Raw genomic sequence first — 17,151 nt, forward strand, 5'->3', positions numbered from 1 at the left:
AGGAAGGCAGGAAGGAAGGAAGGCAGGCAGGCAGGAAGGCAGGCAGGCAGGAAGGAAGGAAGGAAGGAAGGAAGGAAGGAAGGAAGGAAGGCAGGCAGGCAGGCAGGAAGGAAGGAAGGAAGGAAGGAAGGAAGGAAGGAAGGCAGGCAGGCAGGCAGGCAGGAAGGAAGGAAGGAAGGAAGGAAGGAAGGAAGGCAGGTTGGTTGGAGAGAGGAAGGGAGAGGGAGAAAGGGAATAAGAAAAGTAGGGGAAGGAAGGGAGGGAAGAAGAGGGGGAGAGAAAATAGAAAGAAAAGAAAGAGGGGAAGGAGAGAGGAGGGAAGGAAGGGTTGTGCCTGTGCTCTTGGGGTCAGGATTTCCAAGCACCCATGCAGGGCAATGGCAGGTCCCCAGTGAGAATGACGGGGTTACCTGTGAGGGGCTCTGAAAGATGAGCAGGGCTGGAAGGTCCAGGCTCTCTCCAGTTCCAAGAACTGTGGGGTCCAGCGAGGCCATGTAGCTCACAGAGTAGCACTCTCCCGCTGCTCGGAGAGAAGAAGTGTAGATCAAGAAGGGGCAGGCCTCCTCACACCAGCCCACACCCCTGGCCTGGCCACACCCCTGGCCCCTGCAATTCTGAACCTGCCACAGCTGTTCACCAGTCCAGGCCCTCAGCAAGAAGCATCTGGATTTCATTCATCATAGGGGATTCTGGGAGTGGCTCAGCGGGGAGAGTAAGTTAGAATTTCTCTAAGTCTCCCAGTCACAAGCAGGCACACCCTGTTGGAAACAGGGCTAGTCTCCTGGCCTCTTTATCCCTTTGTAGCAGACTCATCTGGGTTCTCACAGGAGCTCTGCCCACAGAAACCAGGACCCTTAGCTCCCGCAGGGGTCCACTCCAGCAGGTAGGTAAGACAGAGAGGATATGTTTACGTTAGAGATGGCAAGACCAACGTGTAGAAAGCAGGGGAGAGGAGCATGGAGCCTGGGAATCAGTTTGTTTCAAAAAATCAATGTGTCCAGTTTGTTTTCTTACATGGACAAAAGTTAAGGTGCTCCCCTCAAAAAGAAAGTCAGGTGGTGGTGGTGTACACCTTTAATCCCAGGACTTGGGAGGTAGAAGCAGGCAGAGCCCTGTGAGTTCGAAGTCAGCCTGGTCTATAAGAGCTAGTTCCAAGACAGGCTCAGAGGAACCCTGTCTCAAAAAAAGAAAAAAGTTAAGGTGCTGAGGTTTAACATAAAGAACCCACTCTATTCTACAGTGCTCAGGAGCCCAGGAGACACCGTGACTGTGGGAACTGGATAAAAACCACTTTGCTCTCAGTCCTCCAACTTACACCTTTTTTTTTTAATAAAAGGGGGGCTGATAGCGGGGTCAGGGGTCAGAGAGTCAGGAAACTAGAGTCTGATTGGCCATTTGATTTTTAGAATCATTCACTGGGTGAGGGGCTGCCTATCTCCCATTTGAGAGTCAGCATTGTGTGACATTGTGGTAGACTTACAAACAGGGGACTTGGACTGTGTTTTCAGGAAACTCAGTCTCCTGGACAGAGTGAAGGCTTAACATAAACAGGGGCAAACAGCACCAAAAATGAAAAGAGGACACGGTGCCCACCCACCCAGGGCACTTCCCGCAGGCCTGGCTGGGCTGTGTTGATGCCTCCCTACATTACTACAACCTGGACCTCACCCAGAGGGTGGCATCATGCTTGGTACAGGCAAGGAGACGTGTGCCCTGTGTGGTGGAACAGAATATAGTGGGTACTTAGGGTGAGGAATGACTTCAGCAGGAATAGTCAAGAGATAGGTCCCTGTGGACACTTGGAGTTGAGAATCAGGTGGGACTTCCTGGGACAGGCAACACTAAGACCACTCCTCAGGGAATAGAGATGTGTATGTTCTGAGTGGGACAGAGGAACCTCTCAGCGTTATCTGAGGAATGGAGTTGGAAGAGGCATGATTCAGCAGGAGCGAGAGCCATGAAAGACACTAAAAAAGCAAGGGGTAGGCTGTGAGACACACAGCTGGGAAGGATGATGAGGGAATCAAAGGGTAACACCAGGCCCCAACAGGCCAAGGACCATGTCACAGGACCTCACTCATCCCACGACTGCCAGGCTCTGAGGCACCAAGGTGCACAGGGTCTCTGAATTTCCAGGTTGTTCACGGACTTTCTAGAAGGGTAAGGAGAGCAATGCTGAGCAGTGTGGACCCCACATCAGAAGTGATTGTGGGCAGGTGAAGGGCTGAAGGGTGTAGCAGGCACCCAGGCTGATGAGGGTCAGATCGCCTGCTTCTTCTCAGCATGGCTGCTGCCCATGGCCTTGGGCAAACTCTCGCCTGTTCCAGCATTTGTTTCTTCATTTGTGCCTTGGGTGTTCACCAACAAGAAAGGTGTCCCAAACCTCCTGGGAGGAAGGGTGGCTCTGAAGTTACAGTCGCATGAACAGACTAAAGATGTGTTTAGTTAGGTATTTTGGAGATCAGACCTCTGTCTGATGTGGGGTTAGTGAAGATCTTTTCCCATTCTGTAGGCTGCCGTTTTGTCTTGTTGACCGTGTCCTTTGCTTTACAGAAGCTTCTCAGTTTCAGGAGGTCCCATTTATTGTTTCTCTCAGTGTCTGTGCTGCTGGGGTTATATTTAGAAAGTGATCTCCTATGCCAATGCGTTCAAGTGCACTTCCCACTTTCTCTTCTATGAGGTTCAGTGTGGTTGGTTTTTTGTTGAGGTCTTTGATCCATTTGGACTTGAGTTTTGTGCATGGTGATAGATAAGGGTCTATTTTCATTCCTCTACATGTTGATATCCAGTTATGCCTGCATCATTTTTTGAATATGCTCTTTTTTCATTTGATATTTTTTTTTTGCTTCTTTTGTCAAAAATCAATTATTTGTAGGTGTGTGGATTGATATCAGGGTCTTCAATTCAATTCCTCCTGTCTGTTTTTATGCCAATATCAGGCTGTTTTCATTACTGTAACTCTATAGTAGAGGTTGAACTCAGGGATTGTGATACCTCCAGAAGTTCCTTTATTGTGCAGGATTGTTTTGGCTATCCTGGGTTTTTTGCTTTTCCATGTGAAATTGAGTACTGTTCTTTCAATGTCTGTGAAGAATTTTTGCTGGGATTTTGGTGGGCATTGCATTGAATCTGTAGGTTGTGTTTGGTAAGACTGCCATTTTTACTACATTAATGCTAACTACACAGGAGCATGGGAAATCTTTTCATTTTCTGGTGTCTTTTTCAATTTTTCTTCAAAGATTTAAAGTTCTTATCATACAGGTCTTCCACTTATTTGGTTCGTTACTCCAAGGTATTTTATATTATTTGTGGCTATTGTGAATGCTGATGTTTCTCTGATTTTCTTCTCAGTCCATTTATCATCTGTATAAAGGAGGGCTACTGAACTTTAAGTTAATCTTGTATCCTGCCAAAGAAACTGGCCATCAAAAGAAACAATAATCCAATAAAGAAAATGGGGTATAGACCTAAACAGAGAACTCTCAACAGACAAATCTAAAATGGCTGAAAGATACTTAAGGAAATGTTCAACCTCTTTAGCCATCAGAGAAATGCAAAAATGAAACAACTCTGAGATTCCATCTTACACCTGTAAGAATGGCCAAGATGAAGAACACTGATAACAACTTATGCTGGAGAGGCTGTGGGGAAAAGGGAACACTTCTGCTTTGCTGGTGGGAGTGCAAGCTGGTAGAGCCACTTTGGAAATCAGTATGGCAATTTCTCAGAAAATTAGGAAACAACCTACCTCAAGACCCAGCAATACCACTTTTGTATATATACCCAAAGTATGTTCAATCATACCACGACATGTGCTCAGTTATGTTCATAACATAATTATTAGTAATAGCCAGAACCTGGAAACAACCTAAATGCCCCTCAAACGAAGAACAGATAAAAAAATGTGGTACATTTACACAATGGAGTACTACACTGCGGAAAAAAAATAATGATATCTTGAAATTTGCAGGCAAATGGATGGAGTTAGAAAACATAATATTGAGTGAGGTAACCCAGACCCAGAAAGACAAATATCATATGTACTCACTCATAAGTGGTTTTTTAAACATAAAGCAAAGAAAACCAGCCTACATTTTATAATCCCAGAGAACATAGACAGCAAAGAAGGCCCTAAGAGAGACCTACATGGATCTAATCTACATGGGAAGTAGAAAAAGGCAAGAGCTCTTGAGAAAATTGGGAGCCTGGGGATCATGGGAGACAGCTGAAGGGGAAGGGGTAGGAAGGGAGTGAAGCAGAAAAAAATATAACTCAACAAAAACAAGAAACAAATAAAAAAAAGATTTCCTTAGTTAAACGGGGATAGTTCACCTGAGGAAGAAGTCAGCAGACCACACTACCAGCTGCACTTTGTCTCTGAATTGTCCCCATGTATTGAAGGCCTGCTCCCCGCTCCCACATCTGTGGCCCTACTGGCAGGGGAAGGTGAACCGTTCAAACCTGCCAGACCACATGGTACACCCTCAGAAGGGATCATGGGGTTCCATTTGTTGTCTTCTTTCTTACAGTTTCACACTATAAATAAGGTAGACCGCTCTACGTCATCACACTCTGCTGTCATGTTATATGTCACCACAGGCCCAGAGCAACGAGGCCTGGCACATCCAGAACCATGAGCCAAGGTGAACTTTTCCCCTTTATAAGGTGCTTAGCTCAGATTCCATTACAGTAATGGAAGTACAGGAACACACCAATGAACAGCATGCTTACACACGAGGGCCATGTCTAAGTATTTCATGATCAAGTTTCCGAGACTGATGACAAGCCACCTTTGCCTTTGTCTAGCATAGCTCAAAAATATCTGTCCATCTTCCTGACCAGCAGTAACTCTGGTCAACAGGGTCGGGGATCACTATAAACTACATGTGTGTTACTGACTCACTATAAACTACATGTGTGTTACTGACTCACTATAAACTACATGTGTGTTACTGACTCACTATAAACTACATGTGTGTCACTGACTCACTATAAAGTACATATGTGTCATTGACTCGCTATAAAGTACATGTGTGTCATTGACTCGCTATAAAGTACACGCATATCATTGATTCACTATAAACTACATATGTCACTATAATTCACAAATCTACCATTGTATCCAACTAATGCTGATTAATAAAACCGGGACTGTATTTTAAAAATACCGGCACTTCTTTCCCAAGCCCACCTCTGTCTAAAGAAAGCAGGAAACCCATGGATTTAGTGGAAGACATTGGGGGTTTCAGAGACTCCTGGCTTGTCATGAGAGGCCAGTTCTGATGTGACCCTCCTGAAAGGAACACAGGAAGGCATTCTAACACTTGTCCCATGGTGGCCTGAAGCATCTGTGGTTACCTTGCAGAGACTGCTTTCTGAACGTCTGGACTCCTCCCTGAGTCCTATTTCCAGGGGACTCCTTCACAGTGAGGCTGGTGATCTGGTCCAGCACAAGCAGATCCGAAAGGTTGGCAGACACAGGCGTCCTGGTGTTGTTCACTGACAGCTGCACATGTATGGTCTGTGGTTCGCTCTGCCCTGACACCTAGGACAGAAGGAAAGTGAGTGGGGGCAGGGCCTGTCGGCCTGGCTTCCTGCAATGCCTGAGCTTCAGGGCTCCTGACTCTATCAGGCTCCACCTGTAGTGAGAGTTGGAGCGAGGGGTTGACCCTCACTTGTCAAGCTATGTCTTAGGGACCATTTCAGAAAAACCAGGGCCCTAAGATGCAGTGAACTCATTCCCACAGAAAAATCTCCTGAGTACAGAACCTAGTCTGGACAGGGTCACTGTGACACTTGGTGTTCCAGAAAAGAGAGAATGACGGCTCTGTCTGAGCCACTGAAGATGCAACCCTGACCCCAGTCAGATCTCTGAGGGACATTTGCCTTCCAGTGGGTCCCCTCTTCCTGGCTGGTCTTCTCGAACCCAGGTTCTGAATCACCATATGTGCAGATTGCTATGTTTGAATCTGGAGCCTCCCCTGCAGGCCTGGACATTAAAGGCCTGCCCCCCCCATCCCAGTTCATAGCATTGTTACACAGTAATATCACCTAGGCTAGGGAGATGGCTGCGTGGGTCAAACATTAGATGTGCAAGCATGAAGACCAGATTTTGAATCCTCAGAACCCATGTAAGATGCTAAGAGACCAGATCCCTGGAGTAAGCTGTTTAGCTGCCCTGGTGAGCTCTGATTCAAATGTGATGCTCTCTCAACAGACAAGGTGGACCGTGATTAACGACGGGTCCTGACATCTCCCTCTGGCTTCTACATGCATGTGCCACCCCCACCCCACACACACTGTACACAGGCACACAAGCACTCACCAGGAAGAAGAAGGAGGATGGGTGGGAAGCACTATCAACCTTAAGCTGCATAGCCTGATGGGAGATTTCAGATCACTAGTGGGGGACAAGGCCTGGAAGGGGGATTTCAGGACCAGAGTGTCTTTCTCTTCTTCCTTTCACTTTCTGGCCACCATGAGGTGACCATGCCTCTCCTGACAAGGCTCCAGCTGTGATACATTGACAAGCTAAAGCAATAGAACGAACCAGTCACAGACTGGAATATTCAGAGTTGTGGAGAGAGATGTTTTTTCTCTTTTTAAGATGATAGTCTCAAGCATCCTGTTACAGAAGTTTCGCACCTAGATGAGAGCCCTGAGGATAGCCATGATCCGCATCTGGACCAGGATGTCCCTGCCCAGCTGCTGGAGAACTGGCTCTCTCTGCAGGCTCTGCTGGGTGAGATGAGCAGACCCCGGGGAGCTCACTCCTGCTCCACTGTGGCTGGCTCCCTCCCTGCCTCTGCCACATTCACCTCGCTGTCCCCTAGCTCTGCTCTCCACCTTCCACAGTAATGAACTGTAAATGTGAGCACTGTCCTTCTGGATCCCGTGAGCTCCTACAATGTCCACTGCAGCTAAGAGTGGAGCTGGGAGCCCAACACAAGGATGATAATGGTCACCACCCCGTACTGTTGAGAAGATCAAACAGCGGTAGAGCAGTAGACACATTTAAAAAAAAAAAAACAACAACTTTTTTTTTAATTGAGGGGAGGAGTGCACACATTTCTCAGTGTACACATGGATGTCAAAGGACATGGATGTCAGGAGTTGGTCCTCTCCTTCCTCCCTGAGGGTCCCTTATGTGGGATTTCCCTCTGTATGCTGTGAATATATTTTATTAACATTGGTTAATAAAGAAGCGGCTTCGGCCTATGGCAGGGAGGAATAAAGACAGGTGGGAAGTTTGAACAGAGATAGAGAGAGAGAGTAGGTGGAGTCAAGGAGATACCATGTAGCTGCCGAAAGAGACAGATGCTGCAACCTTCCTGGTCACAACCTCGTGCTGATACATAGATTAATAGAAATGGGTTGATTAAAGACATAAGAGCTAGCTAGAAATATGCCTGAGCCATCTGCCACAGTGTTGTAATTAATACAGTTTTTGTGTGATTATTTGGGTCTGGGTGGACCGGAAATGAATGAGCGGTCTGTTTACAGGCCCCAGATGTCAAACATAGGTGATCATGCTGGGCCGTGAGCACCCTTACCTGCTGAGCCAGCAAGATGGCTGGCCAGTATGCAGATTTTTAAAACCATCACATACCATATCACTGTTCACGTGGAATAAACATACCATACTTTCATTCCTTCTCTAACTGACCACTAGGTTTTTACTAACAATGACCTATAATGAAATAGCCCCAGCAAACCCAGTGAGGCCAATGAGCCCAGATCTCTTGTTCTCTTCATCGACTGGGTCTCAGAGTGAACACACAGACCCACTCTTGGCTAGTTCCTAAATACACGACAACTTCGAAGATTTGGGAAGAATCCAGTTATCTTCACCCCTGGATACTTACCAGCGAGCATTTCTGAAATATCACTCCATTCTCAGAGGGACCTTGGGCTTCTCTTGAAATATCTCTGTACTACAACAAAACACAAAACTCATTAGAAAATGAGAAAAACCTCATGTTCCAAGTGTCTGATGCGAATGTAGGATGAAAGCTCTCTAAAGGATACCATGGGGATCATTTCTGCTGACCCCAGTTTTCAGGAACTTGAATATTTCATTTAAAGAGTGTTGAAGGATCATAAATCCAAGCCTCTGAGAAAGGAGACATCACAAGGTAAATCACAGCTCATTCCTGGTCTGCGCCAGATCCAGCCAGTTCTCCGACTGGAAGATAAATTCCAGGCTATGGAGTCTGGGAGCTGTATAGCCATTTATTCACTGTGTATCCTTGGACAAGTTGTTCAGTCTCTCCAAGCCTCAAATCCCTCTCTAAAAACAGACCATCTCAAAACGTCCTGGAAGCCTGCTTAGGAGAAATGAGCAGAGAAATCTCCCAGTTGAACTCATGTACTCCACTGGGTGCTGCTGCTGCTGGTTGTGCTGGTGGTGATGGTGGTGCTAGTGATGGCAGTGGTGAAGATGATGGTGGTGGTGGCGATGACGTACAGCAACTCTGAATGGATCCCCTCAGTGGGCCAGGTCCTGTGCCACACATTCCAAGTGATGACCCAGGCAGACCTCACAGTGACCCTCTCTTCTGTCCACATTGGGCTCCTAGACCAGGGTAGACTTTATAGGTCCTTTGTGCCTGCTAGTGAGCCTGACTTGTGCCACACTCTCTGCTTATTGGTGACTATGCACTGGAGCAGGAGGGCATGTACCAGAGCTGGGCACACCCAAGGCAGGGTCTTGTTCTGGTAGCTGCCAGAAGGTGAGTTTCTGAGTCCTTATATGCTACTGTAACAAAATGCCTGGGTCCAGGTGACTTATCAAGAAGGAGCCAGTACAAGATGCTACAATGAATCCCTGATAGCTTCCGTGTGGATTTTACTGGGTGACAGGTATTGACTGGGCTGTCATGAGCTCAAAGATGAGGTGCAGGGAATGCTGGGATGGAGACTTCTTGGCGATGACTCAAGTAGGCACAATCAAAAATTGGGATATAACTCTTCACCACTTTAGAATATGGAGGGCCTTTCCTCCAGTTCACATTACCTTCTTCTTTTCTGTCTAGGACTTGATCAGGACAGACTTCCCCACCCACGAATTATTCATTCTCCAGGGCCACATGACACTCAAGTTCCCAGGGAAAAAGGCCAGCCTCTGCCAAGGGTTCTACAAAGCTGACTGAACCACCTACAGGTCCCTGATTGTGGAGAGCTGGAATAGTGCAGATCCATACAAATGATCTGGGACCATCACCAGCCCCCTTAGTAGCCATTCATCCTCCCACCTCTATCTGACCTAGAATCCTCTGACTACAGATAAAACCTTCTGTTTTTTGTTTGTTTGTTTGTTTTTTTGGAGATAGGATTTCTCTGTAGCTTTGGAGCCTGTCCTGGAACTAGCTCTTGTAGACCAGGCTAGCCTCAAACTCAAAGATCCGCCTGCCTCTGCCTCCCGAGTGCTGGGATTAAAGGCATGCACCACCACTGTCCAGCCGATAAAAAACCTTCTGGAATGTATTAACCTAGAAAATCTCTAGCTTTCACCAACCCAACACTAAGAATGTCCTCAGACAGCATGTGGGTCTCCCTCTGTGCTATAACCTGCCAGTCACAGGTTCCCAGTAATGCATTTGAAAACCGCCTTGACTTAGAACTTTCTTTTGTTCTGTTAACTACAGTAACATCATAAAGCCATTTCTACACCAGGAAATAATACTTGGGGACAACCTGAAACCAAATCCATCCATGCTGCCCACTTACTCGGAACAGCAAGGCCTCACCAGGAAGCTCCTCTCCCCTCTGCATTCCATGTGGGTCTCTGCCCTCTGCCCACCTAGCAGCCCCTCAAAACTCTTTCCTGATACCCGTGGGCAGTGCCTGCTACCCCCCATTCAACCCCCATTCAAACTGCCTGTTTTGTGTGGATCCACAGCACCAACAGCCACACCAAACAGCTACAACCACCACTATGCACTTTCTCCAGCTGAGAAAACTCATGTCTCTCCAGAATGGGGACAGGTCTTGGTGTGTTTTATTTTCATGACTTATGACCCAGGCATCAGGGACAGCTCCAAGCACCTCCTGGGCATCCTTAATAAATGGTAAATTTGAAAACATGGCTCCCACATCAACCCCACACTTTCTTCTTATCTCCCACTTTTTGTCAAAGGATCTTTACATAGAATGGTTGAGCTCAATAAAGCTGTCCCAGCCACCTCCAGCCAAAGGGGCCCTTTCAACAGCCATGTGAACCTAGTAGCCAATGCACCCAGGTAGCTGACCAACAGCAAAGGGCAAATGCTCATTTAGTCCTGAGCCTTTATGATCAGGTCCACAAAGCACTTCCCTATGGGACTCACTAAGCCCATACGTGAGCAAAAGTTTGGGGTACCAGGTCTATTGTGCATGCTCCTTGCAATCACCATGACTTCATTTTCCTCATCTAGAGAGAGGGCAAATCACACTGTCCATGTCATACTTTGAAGAACTAAACTGGGCAATGTACAGAGAGCAGTTAACACAGTACTGTGCATTAGGTGACCCAGGGAGTGGACTGCCCCGTCACTGTCCCTGTTGTGCCATCACCATCATCATTTCTGCAAAATTCTTGAGCAAACTAAATATCACCACCTTGCAACCAGAGAAAGTTTCACTGAGTGCAGTGCTAGAAACAGCGCTACCGAGTCTTGGTGATTCCCAGACCAGGATCCAGACAGGATGTATCAAAGCCATACAACAGATGCCCACAAGTTAGCTGCTCTGAAAAACAAATCATCAAATATGCCCTCCTCACAGGACTTAAGAAAAATGCAAAAGAGACAATAAGATAAATCACATTTCATAAACAATATGGTTTATATTATACTATTTATATATAGTATGTACTCTGCATGTACAATACACTACCTTGATACCTACACTATATAGACAGGATATTTAAAAAAATAGTAGGAGTGGTTTCCTAGTTTCATTTCTGCTGCTGTGATAAAAACCCTGGCAGGGAGCATAAGAGAAAAAAGGATTGATCTGGCTTACAGTGAATTCTAGGTTACGGTGCATCACTTCAGGGAAAGTCAAGGCAGGGCTCCAAGCGGCTAGTCACATCACATCACATGACAGTTAGGAGCACAGAAAAGTGAGATCACTCATGGCCTCCTGCTGCTGCTACCACTGCTGCTGCTGCTAATGCTGCTGCTGCTGCTGCATCCACTCTCTTCACTATTACACAACTCAGTGCCCATCCCACAGACCAGTGCTGCTCACACTCACATTCACAAATTTTCACACATTAGCAACTACAACAATCCCCCTCAGATGTCCCGAGGGCCAACCCTAATGTAGATAATTCCTCAACCGAGACTCACTCCCTTGTCAGCTGACTCTAAGTTGTTGTGACAAGTTGATAGCTAAACCAACCAGTATAGGAGAGAAGGGGCAAAGTAAAGAGATTTCTTTTTGGAGACAGGGGCTCAGGTAGCCAAAGCTGAACTTGAATTCACTATAAACTAAGGACAACAAAAGCAGACTGAGCAAGCCATGATGAGCAAGCCAGTAAGCAGCATCCCTCCACTGCCTTTGCATCAGCTCCTGCCTCTAGGTTCTAACCCTGCTTGGGTTCCTGTCCTGACTTCTTTCAGTGACAAATTAAGATGTGGAAGCATAAGCCAAATAAACCCTTTCTTCCTCGGGTTGCTTTTGGTCATAGTGTTTTTTACCACAGCAACAGTAATTCTAAAATGCAAAGCAACAATAAACAACAAAAATACAGTTTAGCAACAACAAAGATAAAGTGTGGCAGCAATAGAGATACAGTGTGACAATAATCAAGATGTAGGGCAACAACAAAGATAGTATAACAAGACAAAAGATACAGTATATCAACAAAGATACAGTCTAATAACAACAAAGATATAGTGTAACAACAATGAAGAAAAATGATAAACAAAGATACAGTATAACAACAAAGATACAGTGTTCCTACAACAACAAAGATACAGTGTGCCTACAACAACAAAGATACAGAGTAGCTACAACAAAGATACAGTGTAACTATAACAACAAAGATACAGAGTAGCTACAACAAAGATACAGTGTAACTATAACAGCAAAGCTAGAATGTAACAACAATAAAGACACAGAAAAGACTACAACAGACAATGCCTTTCTCACAAGGCCAGGCTCACTCAGATCTCTTCCTTCCCCTCCCTTCTCTGCCTTAACCTCCCTCTTCCCACTCCTTCTCCCCTTCTCCTTTTTCTCCTCCTTCCTAAGACACACCCAGTGCATTCAGTTTAGCATGCCAGTCAACCTAAACCATTGCTTCATATTTAAGTAAAACCATGAATATGAGGAGCGGGCCTTCTTCTGAGCACACACTTAGCTTAGTTCATCCTCAAACTCTAAGGAACTAGACTGGAGTTGCAGGGGGATAGCAGCTCCCAAACTTGTTGGCTTTGAGATTCTTTACACACAATTAGAAAGAACTGAAGAACTTAGGTTTGAATGGATTCCAGTTGTCAGTATTTACTTTATTTCTCCTGTACTACAGAAAGTTTGTATTTAAAAGAGAACAGAATAGCCAAGTATCCATTTTTAAAACATGAACAAGAATCCTATAGTCACATAACTAGGAGATTTTATAATTGCTAGCTTTTCCAAATTAAAAGAAAAAAATTTAACTTTTGTAGTCATCTGTGTCTGAATTAATAGATACACCTGAATTTTCATATCTGCCTCTGTGTGAATCCCTTCACAATGTCCCACATTTAGTTTTGGTAACACCATAAAAATAGCCCTGACTCTGTAGACCCCTGGAACGGTTCAGGAACCCAGAGTTCCTGGAGCCCACTCTTAGAACCATTGGCAATCTAACCTTGGTGAGCATCTCTCGTGAAGAGATGAAAGAGGACACCTGCCCCCTAGCTCACATCCACCTAGGAGGCAGCCAAGTACCACACACCAGGAAGCGAAGGTCTGACCAAGGATGCCTGGCTGCTATTGGACCAAAGACAATCAAGTCAAAGAGAATCGGGCCACACCCACCAGGATTCTTCCCATGGGGCCCTTTCTACCTATCCTCCCAAATGTTTGTACTCTGTGGCCTCTCCATCTGAATCTCTCTCCTCCCCTAGCAGCTCTCAGAGTACCTACCTCCCCTTCAAAGTGCCTGCTTAATCAGCAGGCCACTGGGAGTTTATCTCTCCAACTCCCTGTACAGAAATGACTCTTAGATGCACATATTGAGGGGAGGAAGCAGACAGAGGGACCAGCAATGGCTTCTGATAATCACAGAGGGAACATCTCATAAGCATTCTCTGTAGGATGTTCAGAGGGTGACATTACAGCTCTGTTCAGAACCGAGGTTCCAGGGGCTGTGACTAGACCCAGGCCTCATAGGGATAAGAGGCCAAGGCAGGAATAGTTAGGAGCCAGCTCACAGAAGGACTGTCTGTAACGGCCCAGAGTGGTGAAGAAATGCTGTCTGTATAGACAGGACTCAAGCAACCCAATCGCTTGAAGCACCAAGGCCACCAAGATACAGGTGCTCATTCCAGGATCCAACAAAGACAGAGTGGCCCATGACAGTGAAGTGTCCTGGCTCTGGGTGGCCTTGGGGGCTTCCCAAAGGGTATTGTTCCTCCTCTGAAACAATCACCCTCCTGCAGACTCCACACCTGACCCTGACAGGATCAAGCCTCTACCAGAACATTCTGTTTCCCAGAGGGAAGATGTACAAAGAATCTAAACCCTGGGACTTAGGCTCTGGATGTGGGGCCCACAGTGAGAGCACAGGCTAGGGTTATAGCAGCTTTCACAGGTCTTGTTTGTCCTTTGAAAATGGGCCATTTGCACCTCCCCTCCCCAGGAGGAGTAAGGAAAAGGACTTGATTAAATGTCAGTCACAGGGCTTACAGCCCAATCCAGGGACTATACAGTGACAACCTAAGACTGTAAGTGATAGAAAGGGAACCGAATGGCCCTTAGAGCTCTAAGTCTCTGCAGCAAGAGTAGCCTTGTGAGAATACTCAGTTCAACAAGTGGAGAGTGGGCAGGTGATGCTAGAGCTGGTGCCAATAGGCCACACCTCTGGCTAGGGCCCTCCTGGGAACAGAAGCTGAATTTGCTCCCGGGCCATGTTGAGGGGAGGGATGCGGGGATGTGGTGAGCACAGATGTGGACAATCCCGCAGGGATCTTCAGGGAGTAGATGAGAGATGCTCTAGCTCCATTTCTGCTGCGGTGATAGACACCCTGAGAAAAAGCAGCTTGCAAGGGAAAGGAGTTTATTTCTGCTTACGACTCTAAGTTAGAAGCTATTCTTGCCTGAAAGCCAAGAGCTTGAAGCAACTGGTCTCATCACAGCCACGGTTAAAGGCAGAGGAAAATAAATGCATGCAGGCTAAGTAGTCAGCTTGCTTTTTCTAATCTAACAGAGGTTAAGGTCCCTGCCCAGGAAATTGCACTATTCTTGATGTGGTCTTCCCACATCAAGATATCCCTCCACCCCCACTACAGGCCAAATGCACAGTTCAACCTAATCCAAGCAATCCCTCATTTAAACAGCCTTCCCAGGTCATTCTAGGTTGTGTCAGGTTGACAAGCAAAGCTGACCAGCAGAAGACAGAATATAAATTAAGAGGGATGGGTGGACACCCAGGGGAAAGGCAGCCAAGAGCCAGAAGGGGTAGGCTGAGTCAAGGGGGTAGCAAAAGTCAGGGAGGAGAGTGTGTAAGTTGGTCCAAGCAGAATGCAGGAGGGTTTTGGACCAGTTTGGGGAGAGGGGCTTATGGGGGTAATATGGATTCTGAGCTTTTCCAATTCTAGAACCATGAATAGGGCCAGTGGTTACTCCACTCAGGGGAGTTGAGGCAGTTAAAAACCCAGCCCATCTTCCCAGCTTCCTCACCACACTGCTGCCCTTATATACATGAACGAACCTAATGCAGGGGGTGCTCGTGACCTGAGAACGGGAGACATACGAAGTAATTTGCCCTCAGACATGTAACTCCTCGGATGCAGATCTGGATTCGATCCCCTACAAGCCCATAGCTACCAAGCCTGAGGCTTTACCAGTCCTGGAGTTCCAATTCCATGATACATACAGAACGCACCTAGAGGCACCACTAGGCAGAGATTCAGCCTCTCCCTCCACATGATCAACAGGGCGGGACTCTTCCAGGGGGTGTTTACAGACCCAGAGCCCGGCCCCCTTACCTGCGCGCTTGGTTGGGGTCCTGCAGGGCCGGTTCTGGACGGCGACTCCGGGCCCACTGCCTGGAAGACAGGAGGGAAAGCACGGGGACCTGCGCCCAGAACCAGGGCTGCGGCCAGAACACCCCCAGCTAGTACCCACGTGACTCGTCCCCGGGCGACCGTGGGACCCGTCGCCCCCATCTGGTAGCTGCAGACCCCACACAGGCCCCGCGGAGTCCCGGAGCTTCCGGACCCCAGGCCCGCCCCGCCACGGAGCATGCTCAGTGAGAGCCGCCTGGAAAGTTTTCTGGAACACTGGCATCTGGAGTTTGGAGCCGCGTGGGAGGGAGCCGCGCAGCGCCTTAGCGCCCCACCCCAAATCACCCGCCATTCTCTTTCCCTGAGGGTGACTAGGGTCCCCACTAACGCCAACTGACTCTCTAAAGACATTGACTGAATTTTCAGTCTCTTCCGCAGCGGGTTTAGAAACCTGAGAGGCTTTAGAAAGCCGAGGTTACTTAACAGACAGCGCAGAGAGTGTTATGCCCAATTCCGCGAAGTCCTCCCAAAACCAACAAGGAGACCTAGTCCCCTATGTGAAAGAAAAGAGCCTTTATTTCATACAAGTTTGCAAACTCGGTCTCTCCGCTTGTCCAATGTATTGAAATAATCTGAGAGCCCCGAGCTCAGTTAGAATTGGGTTTTTATAGTAGTAAAGGTGGGGGTGAGGGGTTTTTAAGGTTCAGGGCCCCAAATTTGTCTAGAGATGTCCTCATGAGTGTGCAGGTGATCCTATCTACAACGGTTGGAACATTAGGCATTTCCTTTGGATGATCTGTTATTGTGTGGTGCTCGGGTAATCTCAGTTTGTGGTTCTTCCTGCAACCAGGTATTGCTTCAGGTTAAACTACTGAGACTCAGGCTTCCATTAAACTTATTGATGGCTGAGTCCTACTCTGGCCTGTGATAATATTTGGAAGTAAAGAACTTCCTTTTGTTTCTATTTAGCTTATCATGTCTGGCTGCTACAGGGAACAGCGGAGCAGAGGTAGGGGCAAAGAAGAAAAGGTGGCCCTCACCTTCAATGGGGTCCAACACAGCCCAGCCTGAGCAGAGCACCCGCTTTCTAATCGGGGCTTGGGAAACTCTCTGTACTTACCCAGCCTCCCCTTCAACAGTGAAACCATCACTTGGCCAATGTATTCCAAGAGGGAAAACCTGGGAGGGTAGTCTGTCTTCTGGGCTCTGGTGACCTCCCTTTTCCTGTCACAGGTACTAAGTCTTCTGTGAGCTGTACTGCTGGACAGCTGCTAGGGAGCCCCCTGCACCAGCTTCTCTACACCTCCAGGGAGACACTGGCTGAAAGTTTGAACTGACCTGGACAAGGCCATGAGTTTGCAGGTCTGAGTGTATCCTGAGTTTTGCAGGTCTGAGAGTGTCCTAGGTGTGCCTCTCATACCAAGTACCATACCCTTGGAAACTGCCAGGCATTCTGGGGGCAGTGTTAAGTGATTTTAGATGGTAAAACAGCAGCACTTCTTTCTTTCTTTCTTTCTTTCTTTCTTTCTTTCTCTCTTTCTTTCTCTCTTTCTTTCTTTCTTTCTTTCTTTCTTTCTTTCTTTCTTTCTTTCTTTCTTTTTCAAGACATGGTTTCTCTGTGTAGCTTTGGAGCCTGTCCTGGAACTCACTCTGTAAACCAGGCTAACCTCAAACTCCCAAAGATCCACCTGCCTCTGCCTCCCGAGAGCTGGGATTAAAGGTGTGAATGACAAAATGGAGAGATGTCTGGGTTCTAGAAGGGCACGAATGTGACTTTCGCTCCTGGAGAAGATTCTTTCTCTGGGAGTTACAGGATTAAAAGGAATCAAGCGATTAGTGCAGAGATAGCGCTGCTGTGTGCCCTTTAGAGAAGATCGACCAGCTCCAGGAGCAGCGCGAGAGTCGGATGCGACAGGTCAACAGCAACTTAGGAAGTGCTGCTGGGCTTAAT

At 47.1% G+C, this 17,151-nt stretch overlaps 1 protein-coding gene across 3 annotated transcripts in view; it reads right to left on the bottom strand.

Annotated features, from left to right (window-relative positions):
* The window catches only part of Evc2 (EvC ciliary complex subunit 2), a 79,215-nt gene extending 63,795 nt beyond the window's left edge, over positions 1-15,420 (bottom strand). For all 3 annotated transcript variants that reach the window (XM_050141341.1, XM_050141342.1, XM_050141340.1), the window contains exons 1-4: positions 15,183-15,420; positions 7,866-7,934; positions 5,359-5,545; positions 411-520 (exon numbers count right to left, since the gene is read on the bottom strand). In XM_050141341.1, coding sequence (XP_049997298.1) covers positions 411-520; positions 5,359-5,545; positions 7,866-7,934; positions 15,183-15,362 — 546 coding nt within the window. In that variant the 5' untranslated portion in view covers positions 15,363-15,420. The remainder of the gene's footprint in view (positions 1-410; positions 521-5,358; positions 5,546-7,865; positions 7,935-15,182) is intronic.
* Positions 15,421-17,151: the final 1,731 nt, after the last annotated feature.

This window comes from Alexandromys fortis, unplaced genomic scaffold (assembly GCF_014885135.2).
Source record: "Alexandromys fortis isolate MF-2015 unplaced genomic scaffold, M_Fortis_MF-2015_v1.1 scaffold_7, whole genome shotgun sequence".
Classification (NCBI taxonomy): Eukaryota; Metazoa; Chordata; class Mammalia; order Rodentia; family Cricetidae; genus Alexandromys; species Alexandromys fortis.